The sequence below is a fragment of the Stegostoma tigrinum genome, chromosome 15 (genome assembly GCF_030684315.1).
Source record: "Stegostoma tigrinum isolate sSteTig4 chromosome 15, sSteTig4.hap1, whole genome shotgun sequence".
NCBI classification, from domain to species: Eukaryota; Metazoa; Chordata; class Chondrichthyes; order Orectolobiformes; family Stegostomatidae; genus Stegostoma; species Stegostoma tigrinum.
In genome coordinates this window covers 60,853,949-60,880,045 of record NC_081368.1, presented here as the reverse complement: position 1 = coordinate 60,880,045, position 26,097 = coordinate 60,853,949, and the positions used below count along the sequence as shown (strand labels likewise).

General features: G+C 40.9%; 1 protein-coding gene across 1 annotated transcript in view; it reads right to left on the bottom strand.

Moving 5' to 3' along the window:
• Window positions 1–485: 485 nt before the first annotated feature.
• The window catches only part of tnmd (tenomodulin), a 171,873-nt gene continuing 146,261 nt past the window's right edge, over window positions 486–26,097 (bottom strand). The window contains exon 7 of the mRNA XM_048544024.2: window positions 486–3,765. Coding sequence (XP_048399981.2) covers window positions 3,556–3,765 — 210 coding nt within the window. The 3' untranslated portion in view covers window positions 486–3,555. The remainder of the gene's footprint in view (window positions 3,766–26,097) is intronic.

Genomic DNA, 26,097 nt, shown 5'->3' with positions numbered 1-26,097 from the left:
CATTCATCTAACCAGGCTGGCATTCAGCACGGGCTTCACTGAAACAGCTCCCACTGTGTTGAAACTATTTTTGTAACCGAGCTGGTATTGTTAGTTCCTGGAACAATGAACAAAGCTGATTATTTCCACTGTTAACTGCACATTTCTTGCAAAATAACTGTCCAATGACACCGGACTTAAAATAGTTATATGGAGGGTAAAGAGTTTGAACTGTGGTTGCAAATTTGCAACTTCCAAGAAAATAAGAATAGACTTTTATTAGCTCCCTCCCGAACCATTTCTAAGCCCCAGGTTACAGGGTTCATTCAGTCTGAGCAAGGGTACATGGAATCAAACAGAATTTTACCAGTAAAACATTAAAGGCTCTGTTGAAAAAGTCCAATCTTTGCTGTTCCTTGTCGATAAGGGGTGTGCAGAGACACTGCTGTAATTATTTTCTGCATTAGTTAATAAAGGGGTGGCAGAGAAAAAAAAACATAAGACTGTTCTTGCACCTTTGTTATGAACTTTATTAATCCATGCAGTGCAACATTATACATTTTTCAGATAACTTTAAATACATGCAATTAAAATATCTTTATGATACTGTATAGTGTACATTAGTTTGGTTCCTTCTAAAGCACTGCGTTGGACTTAAATGAATTGATGTTATGTAAGAAGGCTGTGAATGAAAATACAAACCCAACTATTGTACCATCTGCACTCTCTCAATTGGATTTGTGCTTCGTATAAGTTTTTAAAAGGCGAATGAAGCAAGGATCTTAATGAGTGCAGTGGTATATTGCATGAGTACTGGACCTTTACACAGTGCATGTACCACGTGCATGGTGTTTCAGTTGTTGTTACAATGGGAAGCTACATGAATCTCAAGAATGAGGGAGATGAGCCAATCAAAGCAAACCCAAATATGATATGAACAGAGTACCACAGAGCAGTAGGGTGTCTTATTGGCTTTCCAGCCTTGCAAGCTAGCCTGGCATGCTTAATTGGATTGTGAGGTTTCTTACCCACTAATTGGCCTGTTCTGGGAAAATCACTGCAGGTTGACTGTTTCCCACATACTGCAAGATTGTGATCCTCACATGAAGCCAGAGTCTCAAACTAAAACCGAGAACCCTGCCCTGAACTGCTGTCATTTTGAATTCTTTTGAGCTTTCAATGGATGAGGCTGGTGCTGAACAAAAGGTAGATGTGATTTTGCGGTTCATGAGGGATGTTCATTTCTAGATGTTAGAAAAAACTGAATATTCATGTGGAATAAAAATCCTTTATTTAACATTAAACAATTCAATTATGTCTTAACTTATTCTGGCTTGGAATTCTGAGGCACTGTCAAAAAATGATTCATTCTACGGATTTGAGCTCACATCACCTTTCAAGTGTGCTGGTTGCAAAAGTAACTTCAATCATATCTATTTTGAACAAAGACAGCAATTACAGTGCTTTAGAAATCATGGTGGCTTATTCAGTTTTAATTCATTTCAAAACACTAGTGCATTCTATAGTGGAAATGTAATGGCTCTTAATTCCCACCAATGAGGAATGCTGAACTGATTGCATTTTCAAAAGCTGCTATAAGCATTATACATGCAAGAGGCTGAACATGCATGTGTTGTGACAATTGACCTTTGGGAACATGAAGTAACTTTTTTTCAGCTCAATCTCTGGACTATGGAAAATGCTACAGCACGTCTACAGAATGTTGCTGATTGCTGAAGGATACAATTCAAATAGTACTCATTTTTTTTAAAAAAGTGAGTCTGTTATCCACAAAATCTACTTTAACAACACTATTATTGTGTAAATAGCCTATTTGGTCAATACCTGTGATCCAGTAGTTTTTTTGTAATCCCCGACTTGTTTCAACCTATTTTTCACTAATTCCGTTACTGAGGCAGCTTGGTTACCTACAGTGAACATGGCCTGGTTTGTGCACGATGTATTTTTCATTGGAATTGAGAATGATCAAGATGGGTTAAATTTATTACTGGTCTAATGGTTTCTTGTCTCCATTTAATCCTTCATGACAGGTGACTTTAAGCATAATAGCAGGACTCTAAATCAAAATAATAATATCAAGTAATATTAAAAACATATCAGTAGTTTTAATAAAACCTGCATTTCCTGGTAATTACAAATGGCTCTGGGCTGCTAACAGAGGATTTACTTTCTAGATGTTTTTAATCAAACCGTTCTGACCCACCTCTGAAGCAGATGGGACTTGAATGTAGGTCTTTTGGCTCAGAGGTAGGACACCAGCACGAGAGAAGGCAAAACCAGACAGGCTGTAAAACAGCAGCCCATCACATCTTGACAATTTCTCATTAAAATGATCCTACAAATAATCCACAAATTCTGCTGCTAAAACCAGTTATGTATAGCTCAGTCTGTCCCTATTACAGCCATGAAGTGTAATTGCTTGTTCGCCCAGGCTAATTGGAGACTAACTGCTTTTAGCAGATCATCAAGTCAATTGGAGGTCATAAGAAAGTCATTTCTCTTTGTCTCGTCAATGATCAACTTTACCTCTCTGCAATGAACCTTACCTTGTATGTGAGACATATGAAGTGTGAAAGGGATCGAAAAATATGCCAAGTTGAGAGAAGCTAAAGTTTGTTTTATTTTTTATGAATAGATAGATTTATTAGTTTTGTGGAATCATAAAGACACCATTCTAAGTACAAAATGTTCCTACAACGATTGACCAATATGAAACGCATAGAGAAAATAATAATGGATTGTGATATTTCAGAAATTCCAGATTAAGAATGCAATACATTTACAATGAAGATGATCTTGTTTTTTTAAGCTGTGCAGTGAGGGACCAAAGATAACACCACAAGTGGTAGAAAAGATAATTTTCCATTAGCAAATTATGATTAAGTACGTATATATTTTGTAACTTGTGCCCTGCTGCCTGAAGAGAACCTTTATGTGGACAACATGAAAAATTCTATGATTAATGTTTACAAAGTTTAATATTTAAAAGAAAAAAAACGTAATGAGTTTTGTTGTGTGGGTGTAGTTTGTTCATAGTGACCTATGTTGAGATTCTCCACAGGACTAAATTAATTTCAGTACTTGAGAAATTATGTTCCTTTGTCACATACTTTAATGTATTCTCTTGTTCAAAGACTTTGGCAACTGCATGGAAAGTTTACATTGAAATAAAAATTCTAAAATAGATAACAGCCTGCAATTCTTCTGAATCAGAATATTAGGTGTTTGATACTCGATGAGATGCACAAACTTGGGGTTCATGAAAGAACATTAGCTGTCAGCCATAAACTAAACATACTCCCACACAGTTAATCAAATGTTAAATCATACAGAAAATGAAAAAAATGTTGTTCAAAGCTGCAATGTCTGATCTTCCTTGCGATATTCTTAAAGGAAAGTGGAATGTTAGAATTCCTTCTTTAATTAGAACAGGTAATACGTTTTAATGTTGTTGGCAATCAGATTCAAAGACCTAGACATTTTGCAGGAGGGACAACGAAAGAAGCTGCAACAGGCACTGAAGTCCGCTGACACACTTATTGCAGAGAACTGATTTTATACCCTCCCCAGGATGCGTGCAACCCACCAATTGCATGGCATGATAATCCGGCAAATAACACGACAACCTCGGTAGTGGTAAGGATATGGCATGTAGCCACCGAGAGGTTCACAGACTCGCTGGCAATATCGATGTCCACGGTGACATTCAGCACAACAGAATCCATTCTGGTCATACCAAGGATCAATGTAGAGCCCATGTTCTCTCTGTGAAAATCGAAACATATTAAAACTCTCTCAGCTGTTGGGTCAATAAAAGTACGGTTTTGCTTTAGGTATTTGATACATATTCAAGAAATGCCAACACGATATATTGAAAATCTCAAGCCTGTGTCAATTGATGCCAACTTTTCCCTTTGTGAGTTCTAAATGCCCACATTTACAATATTAAACTCTCCTACCAGTGGTAGAATCTTAGCTTTGTATCACCAATGTCCATGACTACACAACAATGAAAGAACTCCCATGCAACCAGCCCTAGATCTAAGATATTATGTAGGCAGGAAAGTTTCAACCTGTACAATGAAGATGGCAGCTTGGTATATTCTCATAGCCACTATAACTCTGCCACTATAACTTTGCTGGGGGTGCAGTGGAGTGGGACATGTCCAAAGAAATCCAGGCAAAGGTTTAGACATACAGCATATAATTTTAGAGATATAACTTTAAAATGGGGACTTAATTAAAACTCTGTACTCTGGTCCCATAAATCCCTGTGCTCCATTTCTGTCGAAGACTGTACTTTATCTTCAATCCTGATCTACCAACCATTGGCAGTCATACTAATATTTAGTACCTCATGCTCTTATATTGTCATATAAATACTTACCTGGCTCGCTTGACCCTCCTCTTTTAGCTATTTTAATGAAATTGTTAACCCATTGCATTTCCCTCACATGCTAATATAATCAAAAGTCACTCCCATTCTTACATAATATTTGACAATCTTTAGGTTTACCTATATCAGGAATTAGTCATAGTGGAAATAGGCCAATGTGGTGAGAAGCTGGAGCAGAACAATTTCAAAGGGACAAAGCTTATCTAATCATCATCATTTTTTCTTCAATTTGTCTTGTCTGTGCACACAATAACAGCACAAGCCAATCTAATTTATACCTAATGAGACAGTCGAGTGTCCCTTTATCTGTTTTGAAAATGATACAAAATAACATTATCTTCTGTAAGATTTCATCCATTATTTTCTACAGATGATTTTTCTTTTTAAAAATTATCTTAAATTTTATTTCAGTGATCTTTGACTGATGCATTACTTATAAAAAAGCCAAGACTGCTGATTGGTTTGATTTTCTCATGCCTTGAAAGTAAAAATAAATAAACCTTTGGAAAAAAAACAAATATGATTGAATCAGGTTTTGCTCTGACTCAGTGAAATATATCTGTCAACCACAGTGCTTATCTTGCCCAGCTTATATTGAAATAGCTGTAAATAATGGTTTTATTTAATGCACAGCAATCATGAAAAAAAAGCTTTCGTTCAAGAGAGAGTGCTTTATCCGGGCTACAATCTCTCTGCTTTAAGTAAACTTGCCTTTATTTCATCAACACTGCTGCTTTCTTCTGAAGGTTCCCCCTCTTATACTTTACTGAGTGACCAAATTTCTCCCCTCCCGAACACTACTGTGTTCAAATTAAACACCCGTTTGAAATTAAATGCCCATCATAGGAACAGCAGTAGCCAATTCAACCCACAAGCCGATTTATTGTTTAATTAGATTGTGGATGATCTAGATCTCAAACTGAATCTACTAGGGCTGGTTCCAGATCTGTTAATATCCTGAAGGAAATGTCAGTTCAGTTTCAGCATTTTGATTGACCTAGCCTCAACAACTTAATGTAAGATTTTCTCTGAAATAGCAGGAACTGCAGATGCTGGAGTCTGAGATAACAAGGTGTAGAGCTGGATGAACACAGCAGGCCAGGCAGTATCAGAGGAGCAAGAAGGCTGATGTTTTGGGTCTGGACCTTTCTTCTCCTGCTCCTCTGATGTTGCCTGGTCTGCTGTGTTCATCCAGCTCTACACCTTGTTATCTTGATTTTCTCTGCTGTTTGCATGAATTCACCCTGAACGGTTATTATTTTAAGGGTTGTCGCCTTATTTGCTCAGAAATGCCACCAGAAGTTGTGCACCTTTCCAAAAATCAAAGAATCCCCAAGAATGCTAAATCATATTAGTTTTTGTCTGCGTATCTTCAGGCTTTTGTCGATGGAACATGTTTCTAATAATATGTTACTGATATGAGAGAGTTTGCTGATTCTGACAGAAGGAGGGAGCTGTATCAGCATTGCCTGACATTATTAATCTAAGCTACTGTTAATTGTACAAATCAAAGTTGAAGACACTTATTTGTCCTCTGAAGTAACCAAAAACAAACTGCTCAGTGGTTCAAGATAAATGCTCACCACCATCTTCTAAGAGTAATTAGGAACGGGCAATAAATACTAGCCTCGTCAGCAACACCTATATTCTAAAATGAATTTAAAAATTGCTGTGATTGTCCCAATAACTATGTCTGAGGAATTTTCAGGGTTGGAAGGGCGTCTTTGACTTCTGCATTACCACCTTTTGGACCAGGCTTTTGATCACAACTCCTAAGAGCTTCTTAAGTAGCTTAGTGACAAACTTGTTTAATAACACTTCTATGAAGCACCTTGGGAGGTTTTATTATGTTAAAGGGGCAATTTAAATGCAAGTTGTTGTTTGCACCATATTTCAGCTAGAGAATTTCTGAATACAGTCACAAATCACACGAGACTGAATTTCCAATACAGTTCTTTATGCAAAAGCATGTTATGCTATATAATTCAAAATGAGGGCAGTCTTCTCTTCCGTACCTGCATCGTTGGGCAGCTGTACTTTGCAAAATAGCACTCCTGAAGTCTGGCAATAATATATGACACTACTTTTGTGGCAGGGGAAATAATTTTTACTGAAGTGCTTGTAAGTCTTATTTTTAACAGCGATTGCAAAGAAAAGATAATAGGTTTTTCTCTGAGGTAATTTTAAAAGATAGCCGTTCAGAAAAATAAATAAAGAACAATAAACAGTTCTTCAGCAGAAAGTTTCAGTAGCATTTATTGCCCAATGTTATTGCTTCTGAACTGGGTTTCCTAATCAAGAATGCAAGTACATCTAATTCTTATGCTATAACAAGACTTTTTCAATGTAATGGTAATCTGAGACTCTGGCTCAGAATAAAGTTTTCCAGATGTGACTGTGATGGGATGGAAATGATATCATTAGATACAGGCAAGTGTAGTCTAAAATTTCACAATGCAATTTACATAGGAAGAGCAAACTATCGGAGACTAATCAGCATTTGTAAAGCCAGGATGCTCCATTTTCCAGGAAATATATGTAAATATAAAGAAGAAAATGGCAAAGAGTGGAAAGCTATCCACTTCAATAAATATTAATTTAAATCTGAAATATAAGTTAAATCAGATACCCCTGAACTAGATGAGGCAATGGATAACTCAAAAGCTTTTTTCCATTAAGTGGGTAATTGGGCAAGACCAAAGGAATTAAAAAGTGAGCAGGAACACACCACACAAAACAACAACCGACAGAACCTCCAAATAACTATTATTGGAGAGCTGAAGGACTTGCTTCAACTTGGATTGATTCTATTTAATTAAAGAAACAATGGGAAAGATATGTATAGATTGCAAAGTGCACTTCTAGGAGTGCCATGCACACCAAACTGAACTTGCTGGGGACAGGCAGTGTAACAGGCACTACCTGTATGTCTCACATAGTCTTTTCCAATAGGATCAGCAAAGAATGCCACAAGAATTAAACCAGAAATAACACTAGATGAAGATATTTCTCCACCATTGTCTTAGAACAACTCAAAAACTCAACTTTTGCACAGGTGGTTTTGAGATATTTACTGCTTCTATACAACATGTGAAAGACTTTGAAACGACAAGGTGTGCATGTGAAAATAAATATCAAGGTCTTCCAATTAAAGACTAAATACCCTTAATATTTAGCCTTGATGGAAGATGAGGCTTGACATATAGTGGGAGATTGAACTCAGAATCACAGCATGATTACTATGCAGCAGGAGGCCATTTGGCCCATTGTGCTTGCACCAGTTTGGTCACCTAGTGCTAATCTCCTGCCTTCTCCCTATATCCCAATATCCAGAAAACCATCCAATGCCCTCTTGAATACTTCAATTACACCTGCCTCCACCACATTTCCAGGCAGTGCATTCCATATTAAGGTGTGGACATTGTTCAAAGTGCTGTTGTAGAGTAATGCCCTCAGGACCACACACCAGCCATCTGTTGAGGCAGTATTCTCCAATATTTGAATGCTCTGAATTTGCTTTCTGTGCTGCCTGAGTTTTCTTTCGTCTGTGTTGTAGCTGGTAGGGATTTGAAGTTCCAAGAAGGGCAGGATTCCAGGTATGAATCCTGATTTTTTTTTTATTTTTAAAGTCTGTCTGCTGTATGCACCACCAGCCTCACTTATCACTGGAGTGTAGCTGCCTCGAGATTTTACTTCTGTGTTTGATGGTTTTCACCCCACAGTTGGTCAGCCCTCATTTGAAAGTGCAGTGGTTTCTTTTCTGAGCCTTTTTAAAATCTCTGCAGTTTTCCTCCCGTTTCACCGTACTGCTGCTTTGTTCTCTTGTCCTGTTTAATGTGGGAATATGGCTGCTGCTGTTGCTTTCGTTCGTTTTAAATGTTCATGACAGTTCTGGGTCCCGCCGGGTGCGTTCCTGTTGCTCCCAGCAAGAGTTCTGTTGCGGTAACACAGCCGCTGTGTAGTTAAGGGACTGGTTAACAAGGCCTGTTCCCCATCAATGACCAAGGAGGGGGAATATTACCTGGACAATTTATGCCAAGAGGTAACAATACCCCTCGAGATAGTGTCTTCTGATTTGGTCAATGGTTAGGGACAGCAAGGCTTGACCGCAGCTGAGCCAAGTAAAAGGACCCGGGAGCACAGCAGTGTCAGTCTCTACAATTGTCCAACGGATCTGAAGTCTTCTCAGCTTGCTTGGATGAGGGTGATGGCTGCAGGGTGGGTGAGCTTACTGGATATGGGACTGTGGGGCAGGAAACCATTCAAGAAATGCAGTTAAGAAGGAAGTTACTGGTAACGGAAGAACTGCATATTGAATGTCATGTTATGATCGTTATGTTATGATCTGCTGCACCCCACTCAAAACAAAGCTTTTCACTGAACTTGGGTACACGTGACACTAATAAATTAAATCAAATCAAATGAAAAAAAACTGTTCTCTGCAGCAAAGGCTGAGAGTCCAATTATGGTTGTGCAGTTTGGCTGGTGATGGATTTGCAGTGGGAAGTGGGGGGATCCAATGGTTGTGATTCATGTTGGTTATAAAACCAGAAAGATGTTCTACTGACATAGAATGAGAATTTTGGCGCTAAGTTATGAAACCCAACCTCGTAGTTAATAATGCCTGGATAACTCGCTGAGCTATGTGAAAATTGGCACAGAGCGAATACATGACTCAAAGACTGGTTTGGGAAAAGTGGACTCTGGTTCGAGGAGCACTGGTACCTGTACTGAAAAAAGTGGTATCTGCGCTGTTGGGACAGTCTGCACCTGAAATGAACCTGGACTGATGTTTTTTGCAAGTCACATAACAGGACGTAGAAATGCATTTAAAGTTGGGGCATGAAGGAACAAGCTTGGGTGATTGTAATGAATTGGGGATGGAATCAAGGCAAGAGAGCAAAATACTGATGTGGAAAATGAAGCTCAGACATGCTGTGAAGAGCTAGAGAACGTATCAAGGCTCGATGTCAGGAAGATTTAGAAAAAAGCCTAACTCACTCTATCTGAATGTGCAAAGCCATTCTTAACAAAGTAAATGAATTGATAATGTATACTGAAATGAATAAATGTGAACTGCAATAATTATAAGTGATTTTAATCTGCATATAAATTGGAAAAGTCAGATTGGTAATAGGTATCTCTGTGGAGTTCATAGAAGGCTCATGAAGTAGTCTCTGATAACAGCTCATTTTGGAACTGGCCAAGTGTATGTTGGTATTGCGCAGTGTGGCAGGATTAATTAATGACCTGAGTAATGACCCCGAGCTAGCAGTGATCTTATATTGATTTAGTTTTATATCTAGTTGAAAGGAAGATGACTGGGTCTAAGTCAAGTATTTTCAACTTAAAAAGGGGTAACGATGTGGCATGAAAGCTGAACCTGCTGGAGTGAAAGGATACTAGCCAAGGAGATATATCAATAGAGAAGCAGTGGCTGGTGTGAAATATCTCTTTAAGGGGACATTTCAGAATAGGCAGAACAAGTACATTCCTACTACAAAAATAAATTCCAAGGGAATGATCACCATCTGTGGTTGACTAAGTTAAAGAGAGCATCAAACCTAAGGAAATATAACTACCAAAGATGAGTGACAGGTCAGATGACTTGTCAGAATTCAAAGAAAAGTTAGCCAAATTGTATGAAAACAAGTTTGTTAGAAATGTAAAATAGATAACAAGAAGTTCAATAGCAATCTAAGAAGGAAAAACATAAGTTAGGGAAATATATGTGCTCCAGAGGGTGAGATTGTGGAGTTAATTGAAAATATTAGATAATAAAGATATAACTGTGAAGGAGTGAGATGCACAGTGGAAGTAGGGGAATCCATTGATGTCCTGTGCTTAGATTTGCAGAAAACATTTGACAAAATTCCACATAAAAGGTTATTGAACAAAGAATGAGCTAATTGGTAGGGGGTAATACTTTACCATGGTTGAAATATTGGCTGGTCGACAGAAACAGGATACATGTACAAGAAGGTCAAATTCATATTGGTGGTATGTGTTGTAGAGGTCTGTACTGTACACATGTCATTTTATCATCGATATCAGTGACATAGTTGAGGAGCTTGATTGGCAGAATTCCAGGGTACACAGGGATCTATGCATTCTAGTGAATAAGTCACAAAAATTAGAATGGAAGTACAGCACATAGTCAGAAAGACTGGTGGAATGGTAGCCTTTACTACATATTTGAATCAAATACATGTAGCTCTGCTACATGGTGTGTTTCATTCAGTTGAATTGGCTGTAATGTGATTGATGAATAGAACATAGCACAGTACAGGCCCTTTGGTCCAAGATGTTGTGCCGAACTTTTACCCTAAACCTAAGGTCTATCTAACCTCCACCGCTACCTTATACTATCATCCATATGCCTATCTAATAGCTGCTTAAATGCCTCTAATGAGGCCAACTCTACTACCCTCTCCAGCAATGCATTCCACAACCCTACCAGTCTCTGAGTAAAGAACCTACCTCTGACGTCTCCCCAATATCTAACTCCTTTCACTTTAAAACTACATTCCCTCATAAAAACTACCTCCACCCTAGGAAAATGCCTCTGCTGCCTACTGTACCTCTACCTCTGATTATTTTGTACACGTCTATCAAGTCACCTCTCATCCTTCATCGTTCTATAAAGAAACACCCTAGCTCTCTCAACCATTCCTCGTAAGACCTTCCCTTCATTCCAGGCAACATCCTGGTAAATTTCCTCCGCACCTTTTCCAACGCTTCCACATTTTTCCTGTAATAAGGTGACCAGACTGGACACAATACTCCAGATGTGGCCAAATCAGGTGGACCTTGTTTGGATAACTTGAACCTTCTGCTGTGTAAGAACAGCAATTTTCTATAGCGATTTCCCTATAACATGATTTTCTATAGCGTGAGGTCACACAAGAACTTAATTATCACATTATAGGAGAACTACCTGTATAAGACATTAAGCTTCAATTATAGAGGAATTTTGTGAGACGACATTTCAAATACTATGTGCAGTTTTGATTTCCTTTTCTGGAGGCAGTTGAAAGGAGATTTATTGGGAATGAGCAGGTTGCATTGTGATAAAGATTGCACAGGCCGGGCTTGTTTTCAATGGAGTTTAGAAGAATGAGGGGCAATTTAATTGAAGTGTATAAGGCTCTGCATGGTCTTAGCAAGATAGGCCGAGAAAGAATAGTGATTATTGTGGGTCACTCAAGAGCTAGGCAGCACTGTTTTAAAATTAGGTGTTGCCCTATTAGAACAGAGGAAATGTTTTTGTTTTCTGTCGGAGGTTTGTGCTATTTTGGAACACTCTGTTTCAGAAAGCAATGGAGGCAAGGTCACTGAATATTTTTAAGATGGAGTTGGATAGGCTTTTTTTACGTAGGGAATCAAAGGCTATTAGAGATAGATAACAATGTGGAACCTGGAACATGAAACAGATCGGCCATGGTTTTATGTCACGGTAGATCAGGCCTGAAGAACTGGATGGCCTGCTTCGGTTCTGATTTTGTAATTTCATATGTTTGTACATTTATTGAACCATGTATTTTATATACACAGCAGAGAGAATCCCTGCAAGACTGTCTTGGACTAAATCTTTTCACACATGACCTGATATCTCCCCCTCCGACATCAGCAGCTATCTTCTATTGGTGCTACTTCGTCTTTCCGCAGATGCACTCATCTGGCTTTTGTGTAATCTGGGTCTCACCAGCCCCTTGCCATCACTGACCTGTGGCCTAGGATTTAGCAACAATTCTAGGCCTTAAGTGGGTATGATTCTAGTAGGAGGCACCATCAACCTGTGGGTGCAGCTGTTGAATTGTGCTGCTGGTAAATCATTGCCAGGGAGATCTCAGTGGCTGGGATGTCTGTCTCCATGTTCTTGATCCCAGGGAAGGTCCACTGTTGTCCAGTTGTGCCTTCTGATTGGCGCTTAATTCAGTGCTTTCCTTAAAGAGTCGATACTGAAGAAATCCCAGTCACTGCCCCCTCAACACTTTAGAAATGTGAGATGTACTCTTGTGAGTGAACAGCACTAGGCTTAATTGAACATAACTATATAAAGAGGATAGTAAAAGGGGTCATCTTAATTGGAGCCCAACAAAACCAGGCTCTCATTCTATGTTATCTTATGTCACCCTGTGACCTGGCTTCTTTTGCAATTGCTCAGTAACTATACTTATAGGAAAGGTATAATTCCCTTAAGAGTTACCACCCAAGCTATAGCTTGGCCCTGGAGATGGAAATAAAACAGAACACTCACACAAATCATTTGGAAGTTGTTGAGAGCCAGTCTTCTGGGCTATTGGTTTCAATTAGTTTTCACTGTATCAGCAACAATGGCTTGGTCTCCACTTCTGTACCCAGGCTGAACATTACTTTTCTGATTGATATGTTCCATATTTGTTTTAGCCATAAACCTCCTTGTAAGAATGTTGCACTTTACCATAAATTGGGATGCACCTTCTTCTAACTATTTTCCAATTAACATGTTCAGTGATGTGTTGCACACCTCTGGAGTAGGTGAGACTTGAACATGGGCCTCCTGGCTCCAAGACGGGGAGACTACCACTGTGCCAGAAGAGCCCTTAAAAATCACTCACTTATTTACACACAGCCATCAGCCACTTCCTTTCAGGGAATTGAACCCTGGTCTTCCACGTGGCAGGCAGGGACAGTAACCATCATCACAACATACTGCTTCCATGTACTTTGTGGATATTACCTAACAACCTGTATAGAGAAGAAGGTTGGCTTCAAGAGTCCCACTGATAAGAATGGTACTTGTCTGCCTTTGGCTGGCTCTACTACTCTTAAATGGGTTGTCTGGTTAGCACTCGGGCACCACCACTAGATGGTTTGTAAAGCTGCCACACATAATTGGTTGAATATGGCCATAACCTGGACATTTTGTTTAAGAGGATGTTGAGCCAGGAAGCGTGGGTTCAAGTCACACCAACTCCAGAGGTTGTAGTAACATTTCTGAACAGGTTAATTAGAAAATGCCGATAATAGGTTGTCCTTCTGGCTGAGGTATTGCCAGTTTAGTGTGGAGGGCTGTTCCATGTGGAATCTGTGTGTTGTATGACATTGAGTAAACTGTCTGTTTTGTGACAGCACTTTCACGCTGTCACTTAACAGCACCCTCCCTCCCCACCAGTCATTATTTCAGCAAAAGTTACTTGAGACTTACTCCTGACTTTCTGTCTATTCTTTGTTTGTGGAGTTGGGTTAGCATGGAGAAACTGGGATATGCAAGAATAACTTCAGTGCTGAAGCTAAAGTTTGCAAAGTGTAGTGGGGTTAGAGGGATAGAGCCGAAGGAACTCCTCAGAGATGCATATTTGTTGCAAGCATTAGTAGAGCTGGTGGAGAGAATTCTCAGTCACCAGCAAATCTCTTAAAACCTTGTTCATATTAAATCGGAGAGTATGATTTAAACAAAAATCTGCATGACACAAGATGCAATACTGAGGTATCAGGGTGGAACAGTGCCTTTGTAAGGTTCCAAGATCTGAATTTTGTACATTGGAGTCAATTAAAGGACTGAAGATAAATGGGGGTGGGTGGGGCGGGGTGGTATGGTGGTTGTGAGTGCTTAATGGTTTCCACATAGACTGGTACTGGTAAATTAAAGTTTCAGCTCAGCTCAGAAAACTGACTGAAATATCTAGTATTTACCTCTCTATTCTTTTAAAGAGTTTTTTTCACAATTACAACAAAATATGAAGGATCTGTGAAATATGCTCAAAATAGAAGCTTGCATATAGCAAATGTAACTCGTTTAGATGGATTATGAATACATAAATCCAAGTTCACAATTTCTCTTCTACTTTTCAAAACAGTCATTTATTTTCGCTCATGGTTCCAAAGGCTTCAATTGTCTTCAGTCAAACTGCGGTCAATCTCTCAGAAAGGGGCCTGGGTAGTGATACAGCAACATTTAACTGGAGGAGGCACAAAAAACTGAGGTTAAGAATTACTCTCTTTTTTTCAGTTATAACAGAGGACTTGTGTTGAAGATTAAGGAACTGTGAACAAGAATTCCAGCCCAGGAACACTTATGCAGCCTCAATAAGTATCTTGGTTGCATTGTCTTTATAGTTCACTCAAGCCATAAATAGGACATGACGTAGATGCAGGGTAAATTAGAGTAGAGAATACTTTATTGTGCATCCTCTCAGCTCCACAGTTGGTCTCGAGACTGCCTCCCCTAGCTTCCGCTGGTTCACCTGATCCACTCCCTTGAAAGGCATATCATACAACTAGAGCAGGAAATTGGGATTAGCGCATCTTTAATGGTAGTTATTGTCAGTGCAGACTTGATGGGCTGAATGCCCTTTTCTGTGCTGTTTGACTCTATGACTCTAACTACACCCATAACAGGTTGAGATTCTCAGAGCAAGGTTAACTTGCAGGCAACTTGCACCACCTGGCTTTTATTTCTATCAACATGAAGCACTGAAGGATGATCCAAGTGAGGTGCTTAAAAATGATTTTAAGATGTTGACTATGCAGTTAAAGCCAAATTATGGGCAGCACCTCCACTGGTCCTGAATGGCACGGATTATAGCAAGAAATGTGGGAAAAATGGGTGAGGAGTTGGCTGAAATCTTTCTGAATGTCGAGAGCAAAAGTCACATTGTCCAGCAGAGTTCCAGACACCAAGATAAGATTTTCACACAGTGAATGGCGAGAGGCCTGAAAACAGGGATTATTGTTGTTAGAGACATTGTTATCCTTATTATTGCCTAATCTCACCTCATTAAAATGCACTCTCTGTTTCTCCTACTGTCCTGGGCAGAAACTAGATGCTGAGAATTTCCAAACTGAAAGTCAGACCAGAGTATGCGGTGACTCCAGATTGCTACTTGCTTCTCTGGACCTCCATCTCGGATACCAGGCAGAAACATCTGAGGTCAGCAGCTGTACATACTCTACATTCCTGGGCACTGGCAGCTGACCTGCGCCAGCCTCGCTGCATCATCAAGAAAGGGATCAAGTGAGATAATAGTGGCTGGCACAGCTGTTAGGGAAGGTGCAGGTGGGGAGAGGTTGAGTGAGTGTGTGGGAAGTGCAAAGGCTATGCAGTCCATGCTGGACTGTTAACCCAGAGACCCAAGTAACATTCTGGGGCCCTGGATTCAATTCTGACATGGTAGTTGGTGGAATTTGAATTCAATGAAAATCTGGGATTACGAGTCTAACGCTGACTATGAATTCATGGATGGGTCTGGGTGGGAAGCCTCAAGGGGCAGTGTGGACTAGCTGGGCCGAAGGGCCTGTTTCCACTCTGTAGGTAATCTAATCTAATCTAATCTAAATTGTTAATTATTAGGGAAATCCATTTGGTTCACTCATGTCCTTTAGGAAAAGAAACTGCCATCCTCATCTGGTCTGCCCTACATGTGACTCCAGATCCACAGCAATTTGGTTGATTCTTAACTGTCCACTGGGCAATTAGGGATGGGCAATAAATGCTGGCCTAGCCAGCGACGTCCTCATCCCATGAATGAACATTAAAAAAAGCCCAATAAGCTATGAATGTTTCCAGAAATTGTGTGAATTTCATCTCAACTTCAGGAGGTTTCATGCAATAGTTCATGCAATTCTCCCCTGCTCACATCATGGTGTACACACCACACCCAATAGCACTGTGCTCACCATTGGTGGAAGTCGCTAATTGCCCTTCACAGCTTGTGTAACGGCAGGGAAATGAAAAGGAAAGCTCCTGAGGGCATACGAGTGACAGAGGTCACACTGCTTTGGATATAGAAGCTCTGATTGGTAAACGTATTGCTACTTCACATCTTTTACTGAAGTAGGGTCTACGCCTGAAACATCAGCCTTCCTGCTCCTCTGATGCTGCTTGGCCTGCCTTGTTCATCCAGCTCTACACCTTCTTATCTCACATCATCACCCATTTGGTTGACTGTCACTGTAACTGCAGCTACAAGAATGAAACTACAGAGACTACCTGTCCCTAGTAATATATCATGTTGGAACACTGAGTAAGAGAAGCCTATTCTTTCCCTATCACCTAGCACAGCATAACATATTGTCACTGTTCAAAAGGAGGACCCTCATGTGTTAGAAACCCTTCAAAAAGGCAGATAATGTTAACTTTTATACAACAGTGGTAAAAGTGAAGAAGCGATAAACAAAATGGGGAAAACCAGAATAAATTAAGTTAATTGTCTTTTGAACAAAAGCAAATTGGAGGATGGCCTCATCCAACTCACATCTGCTGGCAGCGGGTGGGTCAAATCCTGTCTGGCTTTGTTGCGCCCGGCACTGTGTCACTCCATCATGTTGAAAGTGATGTTCCTCCTTCTCACTGTCCTCATCTTTCTTCCTGGAATTCTGCTGCTGCACTCCCAGTTCTCCAGCTTCCTCCACATACTCTCTCTGCCTTCTTCAGTTATGCATTGTATCCTAGGGTTATATTGCATACACCGGCTGCTGTGCGCGACAAACCCCCCTGAGACTGTTCCAAGCACTGGAACCTCATCTTCAAATAACTTATCATGAGATATGGCCATTCAGTTTTAGCATAATCATTGTGTTTGCTATATAAATGCCTGGTACACTCTGCAGGTGTGGTATTGACACAGCACGATGCCACACAATAACACGAATGAGATGGAAAGACAAGGTGAGATGCAGAGAGCATCCAAGCAGATACAAAGTGAATGAGCAATCAGGAAATAAGCTAAGAGCCCCAAGATGCACCCTGTTCTGATGTGTCAAGAGGTGCCAGTCCTCAATGTGAAGCTGTCTGGTGGCAGCATTACGGTGAAAAGAGTCAGTGAGGTTCAAAGTGTAGTAATGAAGTGGTGGACTTTATTCTAAGTGAATTGGAGACATGCCACAATGATACGGTCAGGCAGATCTGTGTCTGATGGGGGTACAAGCAGTGACTGGCCATAGAGCATGCCCAAACATGTTGGAGAACACAGGTCAAGATGGAGCGCTGGAAAAGCAGACTGCAAATTGAAACACCTCAGTCTGCTTGTTGGGAATTGTTGCCATCTTGTTTCTCTCTACTACTTGGGACAATAGCAAATTGCACATAAATGGGGTAAGAATTGGTAATGATGACGCTTTAATGCATGCAAATGGCCCCCCTTGCTACTTATTCACGAGATTCCCGCATCACCTTTAAAATTCTGGGTGGAAAATTGGAGTTTGTTTTTCTGAATGTCAAGTGTCTCCCTTTTCCAATGTGGCTGTATTTTTCCAACTAATTTGGACTGTCCATGTCATTCAGAGACTGGAAAGATTCTGTCTTACGAATCCAAAGGGCTGAGGATGGTGGGACATTTGAAACTCCAAACTGAGATTGATACAAATTTGTTGCAAGACTGTATCAAGGGAACTAAACCAAGGTGGGTACAGAGTTGATGTACAGATCAGCCATAGTCAAATGGAATAGAGGAGGGGCTGAAAGGGATCAATGGTTTCCTCCTTGTTCCTGTGGATAGGATTCAGGACATTCCTTGTCCAAATAATTTTGTGCTATTTTTCTCAGTGTTCTTAACCGAAAGCTACTGATGAAATCTGAGATTCACAGTTAAATTAGATGCCTTCTCCCTAAAAGTCAGAAATGAAGAATTAATTCTCTCTTGAAAACTCAAATCAAAGTGAAATGCGATCTTGAGATCATGACATTTTGCAGAGACAGTCGGATCAATAATTTATAGAAAATCTTCGCAAAGCTGATTGAGATGTTTTGTGAATTTTGACTCCTGTTGTGATTCCCTCCAGATACATCCCTCATCTCCTGCGTTCTGCAGTTGAGCCAAAACCTGCACATCAATTGAGGCATGATCTAACCCATGAAATAAGCTGGGATAACCCGCCCTAAGCAAATGCTGAGCCGTTTCATTATAATTGGGTTGAGACCCACTTTGTCTCGCCTCACTTCAGAAGATGCTTCATATCAGTTACGGCAGATACTTCTGTATGAAGCTCAAATCTTCAAATAGGTTTATTTATGGGTTGTTATTTGTGGCAGGAAACAGTAACAGGGGGTATTAAAAATGATGAAATAAGCAGTAGTCTGCAACCAGTTCACAAAGATTTAAATGAACAATTTATAATAATTTAGAAAGCATGGGAGAACTTGGGATAAAACTAAGGCTTTGAAGATAGTAGCTTCAATTACTTGCCGAATAAGTGTGTTTAGTCTGCATGTAATTCAATTATGTTTATGGCGAGACTAAACTAAAGTAACTCAAAGTAGGGGTAATATTGAAGTAAATCTATTCAAGGTGCCTGTAGAATTTACAGCCAGTCAGTCCTATGACAGTTGTCATGGACCAGTCAAATGGAATGATCAGATTACATGATGCATTGAAAACTTAAGCTGGGAGTCTGTCTGATTTCCTGTCAAAATAATTAATGGTCAATTGCGGAAGTTCCGATGGGAATGTAGACTCCCACTACCCAATTTATAGTCATTTCAAGTAGCCTGTTCAGACACAACTTCTGGGCAGATGGGTTTTGAACTCAGATCTTCTGCTCCAGAGATTGGAGCATCACCTCTGTGCCATAAGGCCCTGTTATGCATATGTTACATATTTCTTGTATCCTAACGATTTAATGCCTCCTGGGATGGGCGCAGAAAATCTGTTCCCTGCCCCAACACCCATAAACGGTGAACAACCTTTCAAATGGTCATTAACATATGAAAGGCACAGTGGGAGTGAAATCTGACTTCAACAGTAATACAAAACTGATGACAGCACACCTGCCCTCTGATGAAGGGTCTAGGTCCGAAACGTCAGCTTTTGTGCTCCTGAGATGCTGCTTGGCCTGCTGTGTTCATCCAATTCCACACTTTGTTATCTTGGATTCTCCAGCATCTGCAGTTCCCATTATCTCTGCCCTCTATACACGGTTTTTCTTTGAAAATTAGGTGGAATATAAAATGGGATAGAACAAATAATCTACTATTTTGCAAAACAAATTTCAAATCCCTCCTGCTCTGGTTTATCAGAGTTTTGTAGTAGATTTGATTTTGGAGTAAACAAATTGCCTTATTCGTGAAAAATATACTTTGAATTTTTCACAAGGTACGAAAGAGAAAATGATGGATAACACATTATTCCATTTCGTAGCCCATCTTATTTAAAAATTAAACAGAATGGATCAACTACACGTCCTCCACTCACCCAAAATTGCGATGCCATTTTCTCAATTCCTCTGCCTCCACTATACTTGCTCACAGGATGAAGTATTTTACTCTAGGACATCCTAGGTATCCTCCTCCTTTCAGGACTGTAGTTACACCACTTCTCCAATTAACGATGCCCTCAACTGCATCTCCTCCATTTCCTGCACTTCTGCCCTCAAAACCCTTTCCCCAACAACAGTAGGGATCGAGTCCCCTTAGTCCTCATGTACCCACTCCACCAACCCCAACCTCTGAATCCAACGCATCATCCTCCAACAGTTCTGCCACCTAAAATCATAACTCACCACCAAAAGGATATCTCCATCCCCACCCCTGTTTGTTTTCCGCAGGGACCATTCATTCTGTGACTTCCTTGTCAGCTTCACAGTCCCCACCAACTTGAGCACCACACCCGGTACATTTCCCTGTAACTGCAGGAGGTGCAACACCTACCCCCCCACAACTCCCCTCTCACCTCCATCCAAAACCTCAAAGAATCTTTCCAGATCCAGCAAAGATTCACCTGCACTTCATCCAGCCTGCTTTATTGTACCCGTTGCTCCCAATGTGGTCAAACATAGATTTGAGGACTGGCTTGTGAAGCATTTGCGCTCTGCGCCAACCTGACCATCTGGTTGCCATCCATTTTAATTCCCCCTTCCATTCTCCTGGCGACATGTCCATCCTTGGCGTCCTCCACAATCAGAATTAGGCCAAACATAAACTGAAGAAACAACACCTCACATTTTGCCTTGGGAGATTACAGCCCAAAGGCTTCAATATTGACTTTACCAGCTTCAAAATCCCTCCAATCTCAATGTTGTACCATGTCTGGCCCTCCCTGTCCTCCTTGCCTCCCTGACCTGACCTAATCTGTCCATCTTTCTACTCACTTATCCGCTCCACCCTTTCCACTGATCAACCCCTTACCTGTATCCACTTATCACATACCACCTACCCTAGCCTTCAGCCCCACTCCCTCTATTTACTATTAGGCTCCCCCCCGCACCGCCCCCACTGCCGGCCCTTCATCCTGACGGAAGATTCCAGCCTGAAACGTTGACTTTCCTGCTCCTCGGTTGCTGTTGGACTTGCTGTGCTTTTCCAGCTTCACATCTATTGGCTCTGGCTTCCAGCATCTGTAGTCCCTTACAGTCTCCAAGAATGGATACAGGCTTTGATGAAGCAATAACAGGGCTTGATGATTTTACCTGCGATATATCACATTTTCATTGATTTGCTCCGGAATATTGTCAACAAAGCTTCTAATTATCAACTGCAGCTGTGGAAATGATTCAGAGATCTAATTTTATCTCAACTTTTCCAGACTGGCACGGTGGCTATTTTAAAAGTGTTAGTTGCAAAAATCTGATTTACTTTCAAATTCTGAATTGGGATTAAAACGTATAACTATGGAAGGCCTGTGTCTATTTTTTTTCAACTGAGTTTGGATTATGAAGCTTTCTCATTTGGAAGATAAACGTAAAATTGCAATCCAGAATATTATTTGCGCTGCCAACTATATTTTCCACATATGTGCATCCTTTAGGGGCTTATAAGATCCACAGTTTGCAAAAGTAGGCACCTTTTGACCTGATGCATCTTTATAAAGTAAATAGAAGTAGTTCACAGTAACCTGTTTGCTGGCTGTAACAATAGGCTAAATATTATTGAAATGATTATTCATGAGGACTGTTGTGGCACACTGTTAGTGACTCCAATGTTGAGCTAAGAAGTCCAAGTCCAAGATCTATAATAGTATCCTTGAACTGGTTGTTTTGAAGATATCGGCAAAGACCACTTAGAGTATCTAGTCTTGGATCTACTTTTCATAAGCTCCTAATTTTTTCTTCAACCAATTCCTCATGGCATCACTTCATCGGGTAGCATTTTTTGTAGTCAATGAAATATTTAACCCTTCCACATCCTTCCAGACACATTTACAATATCTTCCCTAAGGTTTTATTTGATAATTATTAATGTTATGCATTTATTTGTATCCTTACGTATCGCACTCACCTCCCCATTACTACCCCACCCCCAAGTTTTTGACTTTTCAAACTCAGACAATGTGGATGAAATAGCTCTTCACAGGCCGGCATCCCACTAACCATCAATTTTATTTACAAATTCAGACTCTTTGACAATAGCACAACTTGACAGTGAGACAAGCATTCCCCACAATATCCCTGACATTCATTTTTTTATGTCAGCCAGAGCTCCCTGATTGGGCCAGATAAACAGCCAAAATGAAGGAACTCATCTTCTATGAAGCTCACCTGGCTGACTTCATTATAATCATGGCAGTTTCACAATCTTCCTCGAACATGTTCTCTTTCGACTTGAAAAAATGGCCGTATGTTGGCTAGAACGCAATTGCCATGGTTTGATTTGATTTGATTTGACTTGATTGTTGTTGTCACATGTATCTAAATACGGTGAAAAATTTTGTTTTGTGCGCAGTGCAGGTAGATCATACCATTCAAGGACATACAGACCACAAAGTGAACAGAATGAGGTATACAAAGTTATGCTGCACAGGAGGTGTACAAAAGCAAGACCAACATTAAATTTGAAATTTGAGATATCCATTGAGCAGTCCAATAATCGTGGGGAAGAAGATATTTTTGAACCTGTTGGTATGTGTGTTTAAGCTTATGTATCTTCTGCCTGACAGGAGAGGTTAGAAGAGGCCATAACATAGATGGGAGGGGTCATTGATGTTGGCTGCTATTCCATGGCAACAAGAAATGTAGATTCAGTCAAAGAATGGCAGGTTGGTTGCATGTTGGGCTGTGTTCACAACTTTCTGTAGTTGCTTACAGTCCTGGGCACAGCAGTTGCCATTCCAAGCCATGATGCAGCTGGATAGAATGCTTTCTGTGGTGCATGTATAAAAATTGGTGACAGTCCTTATGAACATGCCAAATTTCCTTAGCCTCCAAAGAAGAAGAGGTGCTGTTGTGCCTTCTAGACTGTTGCATCCATGTGGGAGGTCTAGGACAGATTGTTGGTGATGGGTTACTCTTAGGAACTTGATGCTCTTGACCCTCTCCACCTCAGCTCCATTGATGTAGGTAGGGACGTGTCCTCCTCCTTTTTTCTTGAAATCAAACATCAGTTCTTTAGTTTTGCTGATTTGAGTGAGAGATTGTTATTTTTGCACGACAACACCAGGCATTTTATCTCCTTCCTGTATTCTGTCACATCATTGTTTGTTTTCCAGCCCATTACAGTGGTCAGCAAACTTGCAGCTGGCCATTCGGATGAAATTTGGCCACACAGTCATGAGTGTACAGGGGGTAACTGAGTACACATTCATGTGGGGTGCTGGTGTTGAGGATTGCTGTTGTCTATCTTCACTGATTGTGGTCTGTGGGTCAGGAAGCTGAAGATCAATTTGCAGCGGGCAGAGCTGACACCTAGGTCTCGGAGTTTGGAGGTCAGTTTGTTTGGGATTATAGTGTTGAAGACAGAGCTGTGGTTGATAAGTAGAAGCCTGATGTAGGTATCCTTATTATCCAGATGTTCCAGGGATGAGGACAGTGCTAAGGAAATGCCATGGACCTGTTACACCAGTAGGCAAGTTACAAAGGATTGAGGCTAGCTTGAAGGCCAGAGTAGATGCGCACCATGGCTACTCTCTTGAAGAACTTCATAATTATGGCGGTCACAGCCAGTAGTTATTCAGACACATAGCATGTGTTTTCTTCAGTACTGGAATGCTGGCGGCCTTCTTGAAGCAGGTGGGGGTTTCAGATTGTAGCAAAGAGAGGTCAGTGTATACTGTCTCTAGCTGGTCTGCACAGGATCAGAGTGCACGCCAGGGAACTCCACCTGAACCAGTTGCTTTCCTCGTGTTCACTCAAGGAGGCTGATGTGATGAGTGCAGTGATGACTGACAGATCAGATAAGTCTGGGGCGTCAGGGCAGTTAATATTGTTCCACTGGCTTTCTGTCCGAACTGAGAATAGAAAGCATTGAGCGCATCAGGGAGGGACGTGCTTTTGTCTGCTATCCTGTTCTGTGAAATACGTATAGGTTCTCTAATGTTTTGTACTGGTTTCTTCCATCGAATTCTATGCACCACATCTCCAACTTGTGCCAGAGGATTTCTTTTTTGTTCACAATATGGCCATAGATCTGCTCTTTAGTCTTTTATTAAAAATTTAATCTCGATTATTGCAGTTTGGATGTTGTTCTTTGTTTCCTCAGTGATTGAATCCAACATGGTCACATTGAAAACAAAGAACCATAGAAAATAGGGGCAGGCTATTCACTCAATCTGGAGTGTTCTGTTATCCATAGTAATAGTTGTTGATCCTCTATCTCAACGTCATACTTCCTCTCCTCTCTATCCCCTTCAATACCTTTCGTTCCTATAAATCTATATGTTTCTTCCATAAATATTTTCAGTGAAGACTCCCACAGTCTTCTGTGGTACAGAATTAGACAGATTTACTACCCTCCCAATGAAGACATTTCTCCGCATCTCAGTGTGAAATGGCCTACCATGCATCCTGGGTCTGTGACACGTTGTTCTGGACACCCTTGCCAGGACAACATTGATTCCTGTCAGGTCCTGCCAGAATTTTATACATTTCAGTGAAATTCTTGGTCATTTTCCTAAAGACTAGCGAATACAGACACAGCTTCCCCAATCTCTCCTCATTTCACAAACCTGCCGTCCCAGGTATCATTCTGGTGAACGTACTTTTTCTTAGACAAGGAGAGCAAAACCACCCACAATACCCCTGCTGTGGCCTCAAAAAAGCCCTGCACAGCTGCAGTAAGATTTCCTTGCAATTGCACCCAAAACCTTTTGCAATGAAGGCCAACATACTATTTGCTTTCCTGATTGCTTGCTGCACTGTATGGTGTTTGCTTTCAATAACTGGTGAACAAAGACACCCAGATTGCAATGTACATCAACATTTCTCAATTCTGTGATTCTGACTTCCCCACCAAAGCAGACTACTTCACTTTTTCCAAGTTATACTGCTTCCGCCACGCATTTTCCCACTCAACTCAACTTTAACCTAAGCCGCTTTATGGCACTCACAATTGCTTGTAGTTGCATGCAGTTAATTTTATGTCAGTATCTCCCTAGACATCATGACATCATCAACGTGGGGTAGAGGAGCCACTTATTGAAATCGAACAAGTTTTAACTCTTTGTTAATACTTAATACGGGCAGCACAGTGGTTCGGTGGTTAGCACTACTGCCTCACTGTGCCAAGGACCCAGGTTCGATTCTGCACTTGGGTGACCCGTCTGTGTGGTGTCTCGCAATTCTCCTTGTGTCTGCATGGGATTCCTATGGGTGTTCTGGTTTCCTCCCACAGTCAAAGATGTCCAAGTTAATTGGACTGATGATGCTAAATTGTCCATAGTGTTCAGGGACATGCAGGTTAGATGGATGAGCTATGGGAACTGTAGGGCTACGGGGATAGGACAGGGGTTGGGTCCGGGTAGGATGCTCTCTGGAGGGTCAATGCTGGCTCAAGGCTGAATAGCCTGCGGCTAAACTGTAAGGATTCTATGACTGTTTCAGGCCCTTCCTGACCCACGTACAACATGGAAAATATCACTTGAGAAGCGTAATGGAGCAGATTCAATAGTAATTTTCAAAAGGGACTTTCAGATCTCCTGGATCTGAAGAAATTGCAGAGTGATATGCAAAAGAGAGAGGGTCTGTCGGGACAGCTTTTCAAAAGACATGTGATGTGCCAGATTGCCTCCTTCTATGCTGTAGACACTGTGGCTGGGATTTCCTCATTTTCAGACTAAGTCTGAAAGTGGAAGGCTTTCCTGGAGCAAGCCTGTATCTCATTGTGGTCAGAAAGCCTGAAGGAACTGTCATTAATCAGCCAGCTGATTGGCTGCTTTCCTCCAGAATTACAGCCCTGGAGGAAATTCTGCCACTTGGAAGTCCTGACAATTTGGAGGTCAACAATCCTCAGCTGCAGGAACACCAACATCTGGACTCTGACATGGAGGGGGACTGGAGGTCAGGCAACAAGGAGGTTCCATTTGTCTGGAAGCGAGGACATAGGCCACCTCTCAGAGACTAAACCCCTGTCGATGGTATAACCTCCCAGGATTCGTGCAGATCGAGGGAACAGCCTCCTCTCCCTTGAACTGACAGCCTTCCCACACCGGTTTAAACTGTCGAATATGCCAACCACTTTCTTGTTCCACCTGGAGCTGAAATGTCTGCAGCCCAAACAGGAAGAGGGTCTTAGGTCATTGTTAATTAACTACTTGATGACTCCAATTGGCAGCTAGGTGGGAAAGTCAATCCTGGGCCTTCCTGCCCAGAATGGAATTCCTCTGCAGTGGAAAGGGGCTGGATATGTAACTGTCCAATGATTTTCCCTTCCCACCGACTTCCTTTCCACCTGTGAGGAATGGATGATTGTGGCTGAGGATTCTGTTGGACATTTTATAACTTGACCATGTAGGATGGAGAGAAAATTTACAACGATTTCCAATTTCTTTGCTAAGTCACAAAAGTAGGGTTGT